Below are 17,151 nucleotides of genomic sequence, written 5' to 3' on the forward strand. Positions count from 1 at the left end.
TTTTCCTTTTTAAAATCATTGAAACTTTTTTGTATTAGATAACACTGGAAGAAGATAAAGATGCAAGATGTTAATAATGCCTCTTCTATATCCACTCTTATAGAAGCTGCAGTTAGTGCAAAGTTCAGCAACGTAGTCTGTGTGCACTCAGAAGAAGACCTATAAGCCACTCTTAAACACCTTCGCAGAAGCATACGAGAAGCTCGGCCTCTCATTGAACATCGAGAAAATCAAAGTGCTCTTCCAACAGACACCAGCTAATCCCTCTGCAAAGCCAGGAATACAACTTAATGGTGTAACATTAGAAAATGTTGTGGAGAGGCAGCCACCTCTCCACAAAAGTCAACATTGACACTGAAATACAACACCGCTGAGAGCTGTGAGTGAGCATTTTTCAGAATGAAGCAGAGAGTGTTTGATGATCGGAACATCCGTAGAGATACCAAGGTGCTTGTTTACAAAGCCATTGTCCTCCCAACCCTGCTCTACGCCTGCAAAACGTGGACGGTCTACAGACGTCACACTCAACTCCTAGAGCGTTTCCATCAGCGTTGTCTCAGAAAAATCCTGCAAATCTCTTGGCAAGACAGGCGGACAAATGTCAGCATGCTGGAAGAAGCAAAGACCACCAGCATTGAAGTGATGCTCCTACGCCATCAACTCCGCTGGACTGGCCACGTTGCCCGAATGCCCGATCACCATCTCCCTACTCTACTCTGAACTGAAGAATGGGAAACATAATGTTGGTGGGCAGGAAAAGAGATTAAACTGCTGAGCAGCAGAACTTATTGATCGGATGGTCAGTGGTTCAAATCCACAGACGAGGTGAACTTCCGCTGTTAGGGCCAGCTTCTGCCAACCTAGCAGTTCGAAAACATGTGAATGTGAGTAGAGTAATATGTACCACTATGTGCCAGCCACATGACCTAGGAGGTATCTATGGACAATGCCGGCCCTTCGGCTTAGAAATGGAGAAATCAGACACAACTAGACATAATGTCAAGGGGAAACCTTTACCTTTTATTCTATTGTATTTGTATTGTGTTGAACTATTGAGTGTGTCCTGTGAACCTTCCTGAGTCCCTCCGGGGAAATGGTGGTGGGATACAAAAAAGTTTATTATTGTACTGACACAAAAACACAGTATGCAATAGCAAACCAGATGTATATGCTGGATTTCGTATCACAAAATCACAAGTTGAACACTTCCCAAGCGTTTCGGGCTGTGTGATGTATTTTCGAATGATGCGCACAGATCCAAGTAAGGTGGCCTTTTGCAGTTGACGTATTATTATTATTATTATTATTATTATTATTATTATTATTATTATTATTATTATTCCCGTCCCCATTTCTCATTTCTCATATATTTTGCAATAAAATTTTTATGTGGGGGGGGGGATAATTCCTCCCAACTTTGACAGATTGGGAAAAGCATGCTGTCTCCAGATAGAACAGATGGGAGCAAGGAACATTTTTATCTGAACCCCTGAAGAGCTAATACCACTCTGTGTGTGGCAGAATTTTTGGATTGCACAACTTCCAGCATGGTCATTGACAAGAACTGAAATATCATAACAACAACAGCAACAGCAACTGCTGCTGCTACTACTACTACTTCGTAACATGTTGTCAAAGGCTTTAATGGCCGGAATAACTTGGTTGCTGTGAGTTTTCCAGGCTGTATGGCCATGTTCCAGAAGCATTCTCTCCTGACGTTTCACCCACATCTGAGGCAAGCATCATCAGAGGTTATGATGGCCATCTGTGGGGGGTGCTTTGAGTGTGATTTCCTGCTTCTTGGCAAGGGGTTGGACTGGATGGCCCATGAGGTCTCTTCCAACTATATGATTCTATGATTGTGAGGTTTGTTGGAAACTACACAAGTAGGAGCCCCGGTGGTGAAGTGTGTTAAAGCACTGAGCTGCTGAACTTGCAGACTGAAAGGTCCCAGGTTCAAATCCTGGGAGCGGAGTAAGCGCCCGCTGTTAGCTCCAGCTTCTGCCAACATAGCAGTTCAAAAACATGCCAATGTGAGTAGATCAATAGGTACCGCTCAGGCGGGAAGGTAACAGCGCTCCATGCAGTCATGCCAGCTACATGACCTTGGAGGTGTCTACGGACAACGCCGGCTCTTCGGCTTAGAAATGGAGATGAGCACCAACCCCCAGAGTTGGGCACGACTGGACTTAACATCAAGGGAAACCTTTACCTTTTACACAAGGCAGATTTATATATCTGTGAAAGGTCCAGGGTGGGAGAAAGAACTCTTTATCTGTTGAAAGCAAATGTGAATGTTGCAATTCATCACCTTGATTAACAATGAAAAAGCCTTGCAGCTTCAAAGCCTGGGAGAATCCTTTGTTGGGACATGTTAGCTGGCCCTGATTGTTTTGTGTCTGGGATTCCCCTGTTTTCAGAGTGTTGTTATTTTATTTACTATCCTGATTTTAGAGTTTTTAAAATACTGGTAGCCAGATTTTTTTTGTTCGTTTTCATGGTTTCCTCCTTTCTGTGGAAAGTGCCCACATGCTTGTGGATTTCAGTGGCTCCTCTGTGTAGCCTGGCATGGTGGTGGTGAGAGTGGTCCAGCCTTTCTGTGTTCTCAAATAATATGCTGTGTCCAGGTTAGTTCAACCAACTCTCACAACCACGATGTCAGACTCCAAAAGAAGTCCTGTTCTCAAAGCTCCGCCCCTTTGCCCGGGGATCTGCGCCCTGATTGGTTCTCACGTAGCAGCCAGCAAAGATGCTCCAGGGCTGGAAGTGGAAGGACAGCGAGGGAGGCGCTGCGAGATCTGTATCTTCAGAAGGCGATCACGGAGCGAAGGACTTTGCAGACACAATCAGGCAAGGAGAGAGAGAGAGAGAAAAAGACAAGGAAAGGAGCCGCTGCAGCCTCGTCCAGATGGAGCGGGGCGTTGAGAAGTAAGGCAGGTAAGCAAAGTATAATTGCATTGCGATCCTCGATGTGAACTTCGAACAAATTGCGCTTTCTTCTTTCCTCTCTTCCAACTCTCCCCATTTCCTGGCTTTCTTTGAGTCAGCTACACGGGGAACTGGAAGATAGACCTTTTTTTCCTTCCCCCTCTCTCTCATGAGTTGATCCTATGGAGCCCCTTCCCCTCAATTCATCCGTTTGCCCTCTTTTTCAATTAATTCTCTGCCCCTTTGCTGTAGAATAAATGCAAATTGGCCCCACTTTAATTGCCATGGGAGAGACAATTTTGCAATACCATAGAATCTCGCTTATCCAACGCTCAGTATTATCCAACGCAATCTGTCTCTCGCCCAGCTCCACAGCTGTTTCTCTAGGCAGCAGTTCTACTTAGTTTCTCCATACCTCACAGCCTCTGAGGATGCCTGCCACAGATGTGGGCGAAACGTCAGGAGAGAATACTTCTGGAACATGGCCACACAGCCCGAAAGACATACAACAGTTCTATCTTTAATTGTAGTCAATTTTTTAGTAGTCAGTGTTTTGTAATCTATGTTTTCAATATATTGTGATGTTTTCGTGCTAAATACACCAGCCGGGCTGTGGCGCAGGCTGGAAAGCAAGCCAGCTGCAACAAATCACTCTGACCAAGAGGTCATGAGTTCGAGGCCAGCCCGTGCCTGTGTCTTGTCTCTGTCTCTGTTGTATGTTATGGCATTGAATGTTTGCCTTTATGTGTGCTATGTGATCCGCCCTGAGTCCCCTTCGGGGTGAGAAGGGCGGAATATAAATGCTGTAAATAAATAAATACACAAATACAGTAATTACAGTTGAGTCTCACTTATCCACCACTCGCTTATCCAACATTCTAGATTATCCAACGCATTTTTGTAGTCAAATGTTTTCAATACATGGTGATATTTTTGTGCTAAATTCGTAAATACAGTAATTACTACGTAGCATTACTGCATATTGAACTACTTTTTCTGTCAAATTTGTTGTCTAACATGATGTTTTGGTGCTTAATTTGTAAAATAATAACCTAATTTGGTGTTTAATAGGCTTCTCCTTAATCCCTCCTTATTATCCAACATATTCACTTATCCAACATTCTGCCAGCCCGTTTACATTGGATAAGTGAGACTCTACTGTACTATGCAACGTTACCATGTAGTAAACTGCTTTTTCTGTCCACATGATGTTTTGGTGCTTCATTTGTAAAATCATAACATAATTTGACATTTAATTGGCTCTTCATTATCCAAACATTTGCGCTTATCCAACATTCTGCCAGCCCATTTGTGTTGGATAAGTGAGACTCTACTGTGTCTTTAGCCTTCTCTGCCAGAGTGCTGATGCCAAACTACAAATCTCAGGACTCCATAGCATTGAGCTATAGCAGTTCAAGTGGTGTCAAACTGTGCTAATTCTATAGTGCAGATGTACTCTGGGAGGGCAGCCTTACAGCTTTTGAGAGAGCAAGCTGCAATTTCCAAGAGGTGCACTCAGCCCATCGGTTCAACCAAAAGTCCTCAATCTGCTTACATTCTCATACTTACTTTCAAGTGAGTGCAAGAGAATGGCAAGCTAGGGTCTTCAACGTATTTCACACAGTCACTAGGCTCAGGTTTCATGCTTTGTTTTTAAAAAAGATCTTTCAAAACCATTTAAAACCATTGGTCTGGGATGTTGTTGTTGTTTAAATATGGTGGATGCAGAAATCCAATACACATTTCTCAGGAGAAGAAGTTGTAATGAGAACAGTGCAGTTTCCTTCTAAGCAAATATTTAAGTGTTTTGGCATCAGTGGACCAACATTAATCTTTTTGGGTTGCTGTGAGTTTTCTAGGCTGTGTGGCCATGTTCTCTCCTGACGTTTCACCCACATCCATGGCAGGCATCTTCAAAGGCTGTGAGGTCTGTTGTGAACTAGGCAAGTGGGGTTTATAGATCTGTGGAAAGTCCAGGGTGGGAGAAAGAGCTCTTGTCTGTTTGAGGCAAGTGTGAATGTTGCAATTGATCACCTTGATTAGGATTAATGGCCTTGCCAGCTTCAAAGCCTTGCTGCTTCCTGCCTGAGGGAATCCTTTGTTGGGAGGTGTTAGCTGGCCTCACAACCTCTGAGGATGCCTGTCGTAAATGTGGTTGAAACATCAGAAGAGGATGCTCCTGGAACATGGCCATACAGTTTGGAAAACTCACAGCAACCCAGTGATTCTGGCCATAAAAGCCTTGGACAACACATTAACCTCTTCCTTGACATTTTCTTGAGGAAAGCCTTGAAGGTGTTTCCGAATGAGTTTTCTAAGGTTCAGTTGCCCAGCCCCATTCACCAAATCTTCCAGGGAATCTCAGTAGTCCTCAATTTGTAATTTCCCACCATTCATTCATTATTTAAAAATCTTGCCAGGAAAAGATAGAATAGCTGCACCGATCATCATTTGGCACTCCTTGAAACTATCTCCCTGAAAACACCCAAAACGGCTTGTTACAATTCCCAAACATTATGTAGTGTCTATTTCAGTTCTGTAGCCTATGCATTAGTTATCAGATACCCTAAGGCAACAGATCCTATCTGATCATGGAAGCTAAGCAGAGTTCACCCCAATTAGTACTTGGATGAGAATCCACCTGTATAAATAAAGAGTGCTATTTGTTCTAGACTAGAGAGTGTAATTTCTTTATTCATGGATTTTCACTTTCACTGAAGACTCAAACTTACTGTGGAGGACTGACTGTAATTGTGGGCAATATTTTGGAAGAAACTAACAAAACCACAACTGATTTGTTCTTGCCTTAGAAAATCATATGAATTTCATGGGAAACTTGTAGGCATGCACAATCTATGTAGACTATGGAGGTTGATTACAAGAAAATGAAAATGGTATTGTGTGGGCTGGTGTTCACAATTTCATTTACCATTTAAATGAAACAAAAAAAATTGACCAGTCACAAGAAAAATGTTTACATTTGCTTTGCATGGAATTCCATGAACAGCTGTTTTGCAAAATTTCTTGATCAGTCCTCAACTTACATGAAAGTGACTTCTAAAACTTATGTTGGTCAAAATGTGTACATGATATGCATATTAGAAACAAAAAGAAATATACACAAATCATTTGTGTGAGAGAGTGCGTGTAGTTGACAGATTGGCTCCAAAGCATTCCTATGTCTTCTTCCAGGGTTTAAGTGAGCTTTCAAAAGTCCTGAACTATATTTCTAAATGAGTACAGTAACTTTATGATTCCTTTAAAACAGTGGTTCTCAACCTGTGGTCCATGAACCACCAGTGGTCCGCAAGAATTAAAATATGGTCCACAGCTTACCATTACTACTACAGATAATAACACAGCCCAATCAAATAATATATATTGGTGTCTTCATTTTTAGGCCTGTTCCTGGGGTTATTTGGGATGCTGATTCAGAAAATTGCATTGGATAGACCACATTAGTTCTAGATTATTAAATATGGTTTTCTGTGGTCGAGCAGATGGAGACTACAGGATGGCATATGTTCTGTATCAGAAACTAGAGCTGATGTGGTCTATCCAAAGCAATTTTCTGAGTCAGCACCCCAAATAACCAAACTGAATCTAAAGCTGATCAAAAACTGATTTGTAACCCTTTTAGTACCAATGTTGGAGAGTGATCCCTGGTCAAGTGGTCCCTGGTTTAAAAAAGGCAGGAACCACTGCTTTAAAACAAGACCAAATTAGTAATAGATTTACTGACCCATTGATATGGGAGCTACTAGCTATCGTTGGCTATTTCAAGTCACATTGGGGTGTAATAATGCAGACAGGTACAGAATGTAGGGCTATGGAAAATGACTAGATCAGAAATATTAAAAAGATGAGTCACTATTCATCTTTTTAATATTTCTGATCTAGTCATTTTCCATAACCCTACATTGTGTACCTGTTTGCATTTTTACACCCCAACTTTTCAAAACATAGGAAAGTTTTGGAGCCAATCTGTCAACTACATGCACTCTCTCACACAAATAATTTGTATATATTTATTTTTGTTTCTAATATACATATCATATACACATTTTGACTAACAGACTATGCAAGTGGATAGGAGGGTTTTTTTTTTCCTGAAGCCAGAAAAAATATTAATTAATATTATAATTTAGAGGAAGATGGGCAACTGTGGCCTTCCTGTTGCTCTTGAACTACAACTTCTCAAATCCTTTACCACTGGCTACACTGCTAGAGAATTGTAGCCAAAGAAAAATCTGAAAAGAAGACTCATGATTGTTTGGCTGGATTGGTTTTGCCACATTGGTCTTCAAATTTAATATGTGTTATTTCCTAGGAGAAAGAAGACAGTTCCTGTTGATAGTTGAAGCATGAAGTCTCCTCCTTGTTGTATGTCCCTTTCTTCTGGGGCATCTGTCGAAGAGCTAGATGAGAGCACGTCCTTGGGATCCTTTGAGTCCAGTGTCTTCTGTAGTGAGGAGGAGCCTGTGTCCTTGCTGCCAAAGGTAGCCCCATTGCTGGACTGCATCACCATTAATGTCGGCGGGGCCCGCTTTGTACTGTCTCAGGAGAAGCTGTGCTGCTACCCAGATACTCGCTTGGGCAAGTTGGCCGTGGTGGTTTCAGCAACCCGGGATGTTGCCTCCAGCCTTTTGGACCTTTGTGATGATGCCAACTTGGTGGAGAATGAATATTTCTTTGACCGGAGCTCTCAAGCTTTTAGCTACATCCATAATTATTACCAGACTGGACGGCTACATGTGATGGATCAGCTTTGTGCAGTTTCCTTCCTGCAGGAGATACAATACTGGGGACTGGATGAGCTCAGCATTGACTCGTGCTGCAGGGACAGGTGGGCCCTTTGTTATCAGTGGGCATGAATTTGGTGGGATAGTTTAGAACTGGCAAGTCCAAGTTTCTTGAAAGCTCTTTTATTCTCTGCATAATTCTCTGCAGAGAATTATTTTCCTTAACGTGTATATCCTCCTTTCAGAAAAAACAGACTGAGAGTTGTACAGATTAAAAGCTATCCTCTTGGAGTTTTACATTACAAATTGAACTGTTACAGAGCTGAGTAGTGCACATTCCCTTCCCAGGATGGAATTGAGGTTGTGTGCTTTTCCCCAGTATGCCCACATAGTTTCCTGGTTTGTATTGCCCATATGTTTTAGTGTACTTATTTTAAAACTTTCGCTACTTTGCTGCTTTCAAAAAGAAACTCAAAACAATTTACAGCAATAAAAATCAACACACAATGAACAAAATGTACAAAATGCAATGAAGAGCCATCAGAAAATGCCAACAGCCTATCAGCACAAGGCTGATTTATTTATTTAAATAATTATGTCCTGCTCCACGTTCAAAAACTTCAGGCAAGGTGCAATCAATGCAACAATTTAAAGCAAAGAACAAAGTGTACACACAGAAACCAAGACAATCCACAGCCAAGTCTGAATATGCTCACTAAGACTCTTCTACACTGTTATCTAATCCAGACTATCAAAGCAGATAATACACATTATTTGCTTTGAACTGTATTATATGAGTCTACACTGCCATGTAATCAAGTTCAAAGCAGATAATCTGGATTTGATATGGCAATGTAAAAGAGTTGTAAAAGAGTTGAGTTTTAACTTGGCTCTGAAAGGAGTTTGTGCACTAAATGGGCCTCTATAGGAAGAGTATTCCACAGCTGTAGAAGCACATCACACATGGCTGTTCTATAATATCTTCCACTAACATATTGTTGACACTGATGGGACATAGAGGATGACCCTTCTGCAGACTTACATTCCTGGGCTTATATGAGGAGAAGGACCTCTTCACATTTCACATATCAAAGGGTAAGAGCTTTAAATGTTATCACCAGCACCATGCTTGGACATGAGGCACATTGGCAGTTACTTTCACAAGCTACATGAACTGTATCGCCTTGAGGGGCAGCCCTGCATAAAGCCCTTCAGAAGACTAAATAGAAAATTACCAGAGTATGATCTGCCGTAGGCAGGTCAATGCTATCCTAGAAAAGCCATAACTGATAGGTCAGTCAAAGTGAGGTCCAGGAACTCTGAACTACAAAGTCAACCTAGAGCAGTAGTTCTCAATCTGGGGTCCCCACATATTTTTGGCCTACAACTCCCAGAAACTCCAGCCAATTTACCAGCTGCTAGGATTTCCAAAACATCTAGGGACCCCAGGTTGAGAACCACTGACCTAGACATTCAGTGGTGTATGTAGATCCAGCATTACTCTCAAAGTATACATCTGTCCCTTTGTGTGGAGGAGGATAACCTATTTTATGCCAGAAATTGGTGAAGAGTTCCCAAGAAGTCCTTTGACGCAGAACACTGACACTTGTTACTGTTACATAGTAAGCTTTATTGGTAGTAAATGATATAGCAGATGGCACACAGTAGAGAAGCATTCCAGCTCTTTTAATGATTAGATCCAGCATCTCCTCATAGCTAACTGTAGAACCAAATGCCCAGGCTATACTCAACCAGCAATTAAATTTCTCTTTGCTGGTTATATGGGGAATACAGACTGGATTACACCGCTTCCTGGTGAGGCCAATTGAAAGTGGACTTCCAATGCTTATGTAGTACACAACACAAAATAAAAGGACATTGACTCAAAAACAATTGGCCATTTGGTAGAGACCCACTTCACTATACAACTTGAATTAAGTAACAAGTAGCCACTCATATTTTTAAAAATGTTAATAGTCATACAGAAAGAATTAACAACATCAGAATAATTATTATTATGCTTACCCCAAATACTGGCATTCAAGGTGGTTTATAATTTAAAACAAGATGGATGAAAACATAGAAAGATGAACATTAAGAATAAAGTTAAGCTAGTCAAAGTACTAAAAACATACTTACAATTGAAAAAGGCAGACATTCTATCCACATACTGAAATATTATTTATATCCCAAGATTCAGTGGGAACCTGCAAGCTGAGATAAGGTAGTCCCATACCAGTTTGATAAGCTAGCTAGTCCTGAAATATGATACCCCCTCAGGATTTTATTCTTGGTGGTAACTGAGCCTTTATGCATTTTAACCAACTTCTCTGTGATATGTACCATCGCAATCCAACTATCTCTGTTTTTCATTTCTTTTACATGTTTACTTACAGCTTTGTTGCCTTCCATAGGTACTTCAGGCGGAAAGAACTGAGTGAGTCCTTAGATATCAAGAATGATACTGAAGAACTGGATGCCCATAATGAGGAAGAGGACTTCTCTGGGAGCCTTTGCCCTCGTTTTAGGCACAAGCTTTGGGAAATATTGGAAAAACCTGGGTCTTCTATAGCTGCAAGGACTTTTGGCACCATCTCCATGGCTTTTGTCATCATCTCTATAGCCAACATGGCCCTGATCTCAGTGGAACTGAGCTGGCTGCCCCAACATTCCCTAGAAATCCTGGAACACATATGCATTGCCTGGTTCACAGGAGAGTTTATCCTTCGCTTCCTCTGTGCATGGAATAGATGCCGCTTCATAAGAAGAGTAGCAAACATCATAGACCTCCTGGCCATTTTGCCATTCTATATCACACTGATCGTGGAGAGCTTGCGGGGCAGACATAGCTCCCAGGAGTTGGAAAACATGGGCCGGATTGTTCAGGTGCTGAGGCTGCTGAGAGGCCTGCGCATGTTGAAGCTGGGCAGGCATTCAACAGGTAAATCTGGATGGTGTGGGGAAGCCCCTTTGGCAATAATGGGTTATTTCTTTGTTTGTTATATTAAAATATTTTTTGTCTTGCCCACTGTCTGGCTTGGGTCCAATCCTAGGTGAAAGGTAGGGGAATGCATTAAATACATTTATTTATTTATTTATTTATTTATTTATTTATTTATTTACAGTATTTATATTCCGCCCTTCTCACCCCGAAGGGGACTCAGGGCGGATCACATTATACACACATAGGGCAAACATTCAATGCCCATAAACACATCAAACAGAGACCGAGACAGACAGACGCAGAGGTAATTTAACCTTCTCCTGAGGGGATGTTCGATTCTGGCCACAGGGGGGAGCAGCTGCTTCATCATCCACTCTGACGGCACTTCCTCATTCCAGGTCGTAAATTAGTTAAACTTGCCTCCCCACTTTATTTATAAGTGGTATCTTATTTCCTACTTGATAGATGCAACTATCTTTCGGGTTGCTAGGCCAGCAACGAGCAGGGGCTATTTTTTATTTTTAATTGACGGGTTCTCACCCCGCCACGGGCTGGCCTCGAACTCATGGCCTCATGGTCAGAGTGATTTATTGCAGCTGCTCAACAGCCTGCACCACAGCCCATAAAATAAATATCCAGAGATTTCAGAGCAGCATAGAGTATAAACCCTGCAGATATCTGAAACCATAGATATTGAATCCATGGATAAGAGGGTAAGATCAGTCAGACAGACAGATTTAAAACAGTAGAAATGCTGAATAATGATTTTAAAAGAGTAAAGCATATTAAATAGTGTAGTAATGAGACTGATTATGCCACATGTATCAAACTCAAACCCCAGAGGCTAAATCCAGTCCATATCATTTTATGTGGCCTTCCAGATGCTGGACTGCATCTCCTGTATTCCTTATCATTAGACATCATGGCTAGAGCTTATGAGAACTGTGATACAGTAACATATGGAAGACTGCAGTTTGTTCTTTTTAGTCAGAGTTCTCATTTAGATAAAAGGCTTGTGGATATGATGTTTGACTTTAAAATGGTCTTTAATCTTTCCTCAGCCTCAAAGCCACAAGTTCCATTGGGTGCCCCCATCCACATGGCAGATGATCAAAAGTGTGGGGAGTTGTCACTCAATGACATCTGGCAACCCAAACTGATTAAAAACTGAAGAGCACTGACTACTATGTTATCTATCTATCTATTTATCTATCTACTGGAGACTCTGTATCCACGGAGTCTCCATCCATGGATTCAACTGCCCTTTGAAGGCAACTAGGGAAGCCCCCAGTAGTGCAGCAAATTAAACTGCTGAGCTTATGAACTTACTGACCGAAAGGTCAGCGGTTTGAATCCATGAAGCAGAATGAGCGCCCGCTGTTAACCTCCATTTCTGCCAACCTAACAGTTGGAAAACATGCAAATGTGAGTAGATCAATAGGTAATCTGGTGGGAAGGCACTCCATGGAGTCATGCCGGCCACATGACCTTGGAAGTGTCTACGGACAACACCAGGCTCTTCGGCTTAGAAATTGAGATGGACACCAACCCCCAGAGTTGGACACGACTAGACTTAATGTCAGGGGAAACCTTTACCTTTTAAAAAATGAATTGGACACCTCTGGATTATACATAGTATTTTAAAACAGCTTTAAGCCATGTACATATCAGGGTCTGTGTAAAATTTAGAGATCAGGAAAGGGAGAACTGAAGGAGGCTAGATTAGAACTAAGACATGGCAAATCATGAGGCACAAAGTAGGACTGAATTTAGTAGCCAACTATATTTTGAATTTGCTAAGCCACTGACTACGCATGTTCTCCGGCATAATTCCCTAAATAAGCAACCACTCTGCTAAATAGATGGGGTAGGATGCTAACAATAAAAACAAAGATGAACAAGTTATCCTGTCTTCAAAAGAGTATGAAGCTAGATTTCTGTGATACGGGGAAACTACAAAATCTCTTCATTTAAGGCATCTTCAAAGCTACATTTCTACATAGTACATATTTTTATATTTTAGCATTTTACACATTTTAGGGAAGAACTGAGAACTGTTGGAAAATGAAGTGAGAAAAATCCTAAAAATATCAGTTTACATCATTGAGGAGTTGGGCTATGCAGATAAGAATGGAGGACACTTTGGGTCACCCAGACTATCTATACCTATTACTATTGCCCTCTCTGAAGTCTTCTAGACTATTCAGTGCAAAGTGTTGTTGCCTTTCTAACACACACATGACACCATTATGTTTGATGGAAATAAGTTTCCATTCATTCAAAACAAACATGTTTGCAGAAAGAGTAGGCTGGAAAAATCCAGAAATGAAGTTAGCAGTACATCTAATAGCTCCAGGCCTAATGCTGATGAATCAAATGAGACATGTTGGAAATCCCTTCTGTATATGCCTGCTAACTTTCATCACCCTTGCTGTTATATTAGCCATTTTGCTTATCTGCCACTTTCAGAATGGCTATCCTGCTATCATCGTTCTATTACTATTTAACAAAAGCCAGACTCATTTGAAAGCATTTGCCTGAAGTGGGTGTCTGTATGAACATCAGCTATTCGGAACAGTTTGCAAATTAAGAATACATTCTTTTCAGTTCAGGAATTCAATTACACTTCCAGATTGAAATGGCATAGTGGTGGAAATGTATTTCAGCTGGTGGACTCAAAACGTTGCCTTGGATTAATGTATTACTGGACTTCCTCAACTGGAGCAAAGTTCCAGAGAAGTACTTCCAAATTCAATTCCAACCAAACTCTGAGAGGTCTGATTCCAAAATATAGAGAATTGTAGCAATATCTATCTTTTTGTTTGCCACTAATGCATTAGAATGTGATCCTTATGTGGACTGTTACCTAGCAGTCTGTCCGATAAATGAGCAGTCAGCCAACAGTTGTAATGTATTTCCAGAAATCTTACATTTAACATTTAATTAATAAGTGTTCTATTTAATCACATTTTGCATAAATACAAGAAATGAGGAAATGTAAACTAAACTTGGGAATCACAACAGGGAGAGAGAAATAATTATTTCTTTCTGGATGCTTGGAATTCATTTTTACTCACATTAGATGACTAGGCAAGTGATTACTGAAAACATGTTCTACACATCAGCTACAACTAATGTATGCAGTCCCACTGTTAGTTGATATTCTCTCCAATGAGGAATGTGTGTCATGAATATTTCAAGCAAAGTACATTCCTGTCAGGGGAAGCCAACCTATCACCAGAGATAATGATACAGAAGGCAACGATACTTCTGTCTCTTCTTTTTCCCTTCTTACTGCCTCCTCTTTACCTGTGTGCTGCATTCCTTGAGTAGTATATTGTCTTCTAATTAGGGATTGACCTTTTTGCTAGTTTTAATCTCAAGGGCAAAGATTCACATCCGGATTCTTCTCATTAGGGTCTTCTGATGAAAAAATGTTTTTTAACCATTTTTTGAATATTTTCATTTTTTCCCCTGTCCATAGCTATGTGTTGTTTCAAAACTGAGACTATACAGTAGGAAGTAATACTCAAAATGAGTGCCCTTCTTTTTCCTGGGGGCTTTTTGATATGAATGTGATTGAATGTAACTCCATGCATAGGACTCTAAATTTGATTCTCTGTGTGTGGGGCACGTGCACGTTTTTCTCTCAAAAGAAATGCATACGAAAAGTATAAGCATAAACATGAAACCTGCTCTTGTGTTCCAGGTCTTCGGTCCCTTGCAATGACAATTGCACAGTGTTATGAAGAGGTTGGGATGCTTCTCCTGTTCCTTTCTGTCGGCATCTCCATCTTTTCCACAGTGGAGTATTTTGCTGAACAAGGTATCCCTGGTACAACCTTCACAAGTGTGCCCTGTGCCTGGTGGTGGGCTACAACCTCTATGACCACGGTTGGCTATGGAGACATTAGACCGGACACAACCGCTGGCAAAATAATTGCCTTTATGTGTATCTTATCAGGAATACTGGTCCTGGCTTTGCCGATAGCCATCATCAATGATCGCTTTTCAGCTTGCTACTTTACATTGAAGATCAAGGAAGCAGCTATTCAGCAGCGAGAAGCCTTGAAGAAACTAACAAAGAATATGTCCAGTGACTCCAATATCAGCATAAATTTACGAGACGTATACGCTCGAAGTGTCATGGATGTGTTGAGGCTAAAAGGCCGAGAGAGAACAAGTACTAGAAGCAGTGGTGGGGATGAATATTGGTTTTGATTTTAAAATTTGTCATGATGTTTATAACTGAATAAAACAATTGAGAATACAGTGCTGAATGGAAAGCTAACAATCTTGTAAAATGCTTTCCTAATAAATTTGCTGCTCTAAGTTGCTGAGTATCAAACAACTAGCATAGGCCAAAGGCACAGTGAAAACAAAAACTCAGGGCAACTTTGAGTCCAAACTGGTTATCCTTTCTTGGCAGAGCTGTCTAGGTAGAATAGCACTTCAGATATTTGGCTATAATAATTTTAAGCTCATTCCAGTATCCAAAAAATAAAGTCTTAGCAAAATGACAGAGTGTCTTGCCATTTTGTTACGAAATTTAAAAGTTTTAAATTGCTGCAGTTAAATGGAAGTAGAGAAAGTATGACTGTCTTCCAGAAACCATAAAAGGGGGATACAACAATAGATTTCTTATGAAGTTTGTGATACTGCTTTCCTTCTATATTACATTTTATAGTGTCACAAAAGGTGGCTAAAGAGGGTTAAATATGGTATGTAAATATTTTCATCATGCTAATTATTTTATGATATATCAGCACTGGGCAGTTCTTTGCATGATGTGTCCTGAATATATCATTATAACTTCCATGCTGCATATCTGGATCCTTTTTCTCCATCAGATTTACTTAGCGGGATCCAGACATAAGATTTGATCAAAGCTATTGGCATTTACTCCCAAATAAGCATGCATTGGATTGGAGTTTATCCAGTTTAAATAATACTGAAGTCTGAGAGAGAGACCACAGTTAGGACTCTGAAAGGATTATTAGTGAAATAATGGAAACAAATAATAGGATAAACCCAGACTGCCTGTACTGTAAACTGGAGGATTTTCATTCATGAAAAGTGCCAAAATCAAGCAGTGACATTCTAGAAGGAGGCATTTTCTACCCTTTTCTCTGCAACTTGTCCTTTTCATCATCTTTTATCCTGTTCTGCAAAATCTCTATTTTTCTGATACCGCAAAAGAAGGATTTGACACAAACCATGCTCATCCCTTCCTTCAATATAAGTGGAATTTGGATGGGTACAACTGAGGATCCAAACAAGTGTGAGGTGCCATTTGCTAAGAAATATACCCACATTTTTTTCTTGTAACCCAGCACCTAAAGCCTCCAAATATAAATACAGTAGAGTCTCACTTATCCAACATAAACGGGCCGGCAGAATGTTGGATAAGCGAATATGTTGGATAATAAGGAGGCATTAAGGAAAAGCCTATTAAACATCAAATTAGGTTATGATTTTACAAATGAAGCACCAAAACATCATGTTAGACAACAAATTTGGCAGAAAAAGTAGTTCAATATGCAGTAATGCTATGTAGTAATTACTGTATTTATGAATTTAGCACCAAAATATCATGATATATTGAAAACATTGACTACAAAAATGTGTTGGATAATCCAGAATGTTGGATAAGCGAGTGTTGGATAAGTGAGACTCTACTGTACCAGTAACCATAGAATTTTAAAAAATTAACACTTCAATAACACTTCAGTAAAAAAAAAAAAAAGCAGTACCACTAGAGTTAACATATGGTTAAATGTCATTAAAAACCTGCTGGGATAAAAATGACAGCTTACTTAAAAACAAACTGAAAGACCCATCTGAACTAATCTGAGAAAAGACATCCCAACCAGAGTGCTGTCACTGAAAAGAATATGTTGCCACTATTGCACATTCTCTGGGGGAAAATGTGGACTAGTCTCTTCTGTGATAACTTATTGATTTTCCCAGTGCAAATGGAGGAATCTTTATTCAGTTCATATTTGCAAAAAACTATGAACATTCATATATTTCATAATGTTTGAGAAGGAAAGGTGATGAATTTATCACCTTCAGATTTTTTAAAAAGCAAATGCAGGGGGAGAAGTAAGCCTATATTTTTCTATCTTTGCTATGGATTCCTTTGTCTAAGGCAATGGTTCCCAAACTCTGGTCTTTTTGCACTTCAGTTCCCAGAATTCATAAACGTTAGTCAAACTGGCTGGAGATTCTGAAACATGAAGTCCAAATACTTAGAGGATCAAAGTTTGGGAATCATTTGTCTAAGCATCTAAATGTATATTATTGAGACCCATGACTGTTGCCACCATCTAAGTATTATCTCCGACCCCATCTCCATGGCTGGAATAATAAGCAAAAAGACACCCATGTTATGACATTTCTGCCTCTAGTTCAGTTTATCTTCTGCTTCTAAACAGTACATTTTCATGCTAAATTGTTCTCATCGTGTCAAAAGCTCCTTTTACTGGAGATACATGATCAGTGTGTATGCATACAGGTGTGCTTACAAAACACATA

At 40.3% G+C, this 17,151-nt stretch overlaps 1 protein-coding gene across 2 annotated transcripts; it reads left to right on the forward strand.

The window, feature by feature from the left end:
- The first annotated feature begins 2,735 nt into the window (after positions 1 to 2,735).
- Positions 2,736 to 15,134, forward strand: kcnv1 (potassium voltage-gated channel modifier subfamily V member 1). 2 transcript variants are annotated; one of them, XM_062980082.1, is made up of 4 exons: positions 2,736 to 2,937; positions 7,259 to 7,774; positions 10,067 to 10,611; positions 14,324 to 15,134. In XM_062980082.1, exons 2-4 carry the CDS (start codon positions 7,293 to 7,295, stop codon positions 14,833 to 14,835), a joined length of 1,539 nt encoding a protein of 512 aa, XP_062836152.1. In that variant the 5' UTR covers positions 2,736 to 2,937; positions 7,259 to 7,292; the 3' UTR covers positions 14,836 to 15,134. The 2 variants fall into 2 exon arrangements, with proteins under 2 accessions (XP_062836152.1, XP_003219466.1); XM_003219418.4 differs by having other exon boundaries at positions 2,739 to 2,937; positions 10,085 to 10,611.
- Positions 15,135 to 17,151: the final 2,017 nt, after the last annotated feature.

Source organism: Anolis carolinensis, chromosome 4 (genome assembly GCF_035594765.1).
Source record: "Anolis carolinensis isolate JA03-04 chromosome 4, rAnoCar3.1.pri, whole genome shotgun sequence".
NCBI classification, from domain to species: Eukaryota; Metazoa; Chordata; class Lepidosauria; order Squamata; family Dactyloidae; genus Anolis; species Anolis carolinensis.

Bases quoted from the DNA above. Each gene is read 5' to 3' on its own strand.
- kcnv1 (XM_062980082.1), top strand. From the start codon at position 7,293: ATGAAGTCTCCTCCTTGTTGTATGTCCCTTTCTTCTGGGGCATCTGTC. The intron at 7,775-10,066 runs GTGGGCCCTTTG...GTTTACTTACAG, and splicing joins GACTCGTGCTGCAGGGACAG to CTTTGTTGCCTTCCATAGGT. The intron at 10,612-14,323 runs GTAAATCTGGAT...CTTGTGTTCCAG, and splicing joins GCTGGGCAGGCATTCAACAG to GTCTTCGGTCCCTTGCAATG.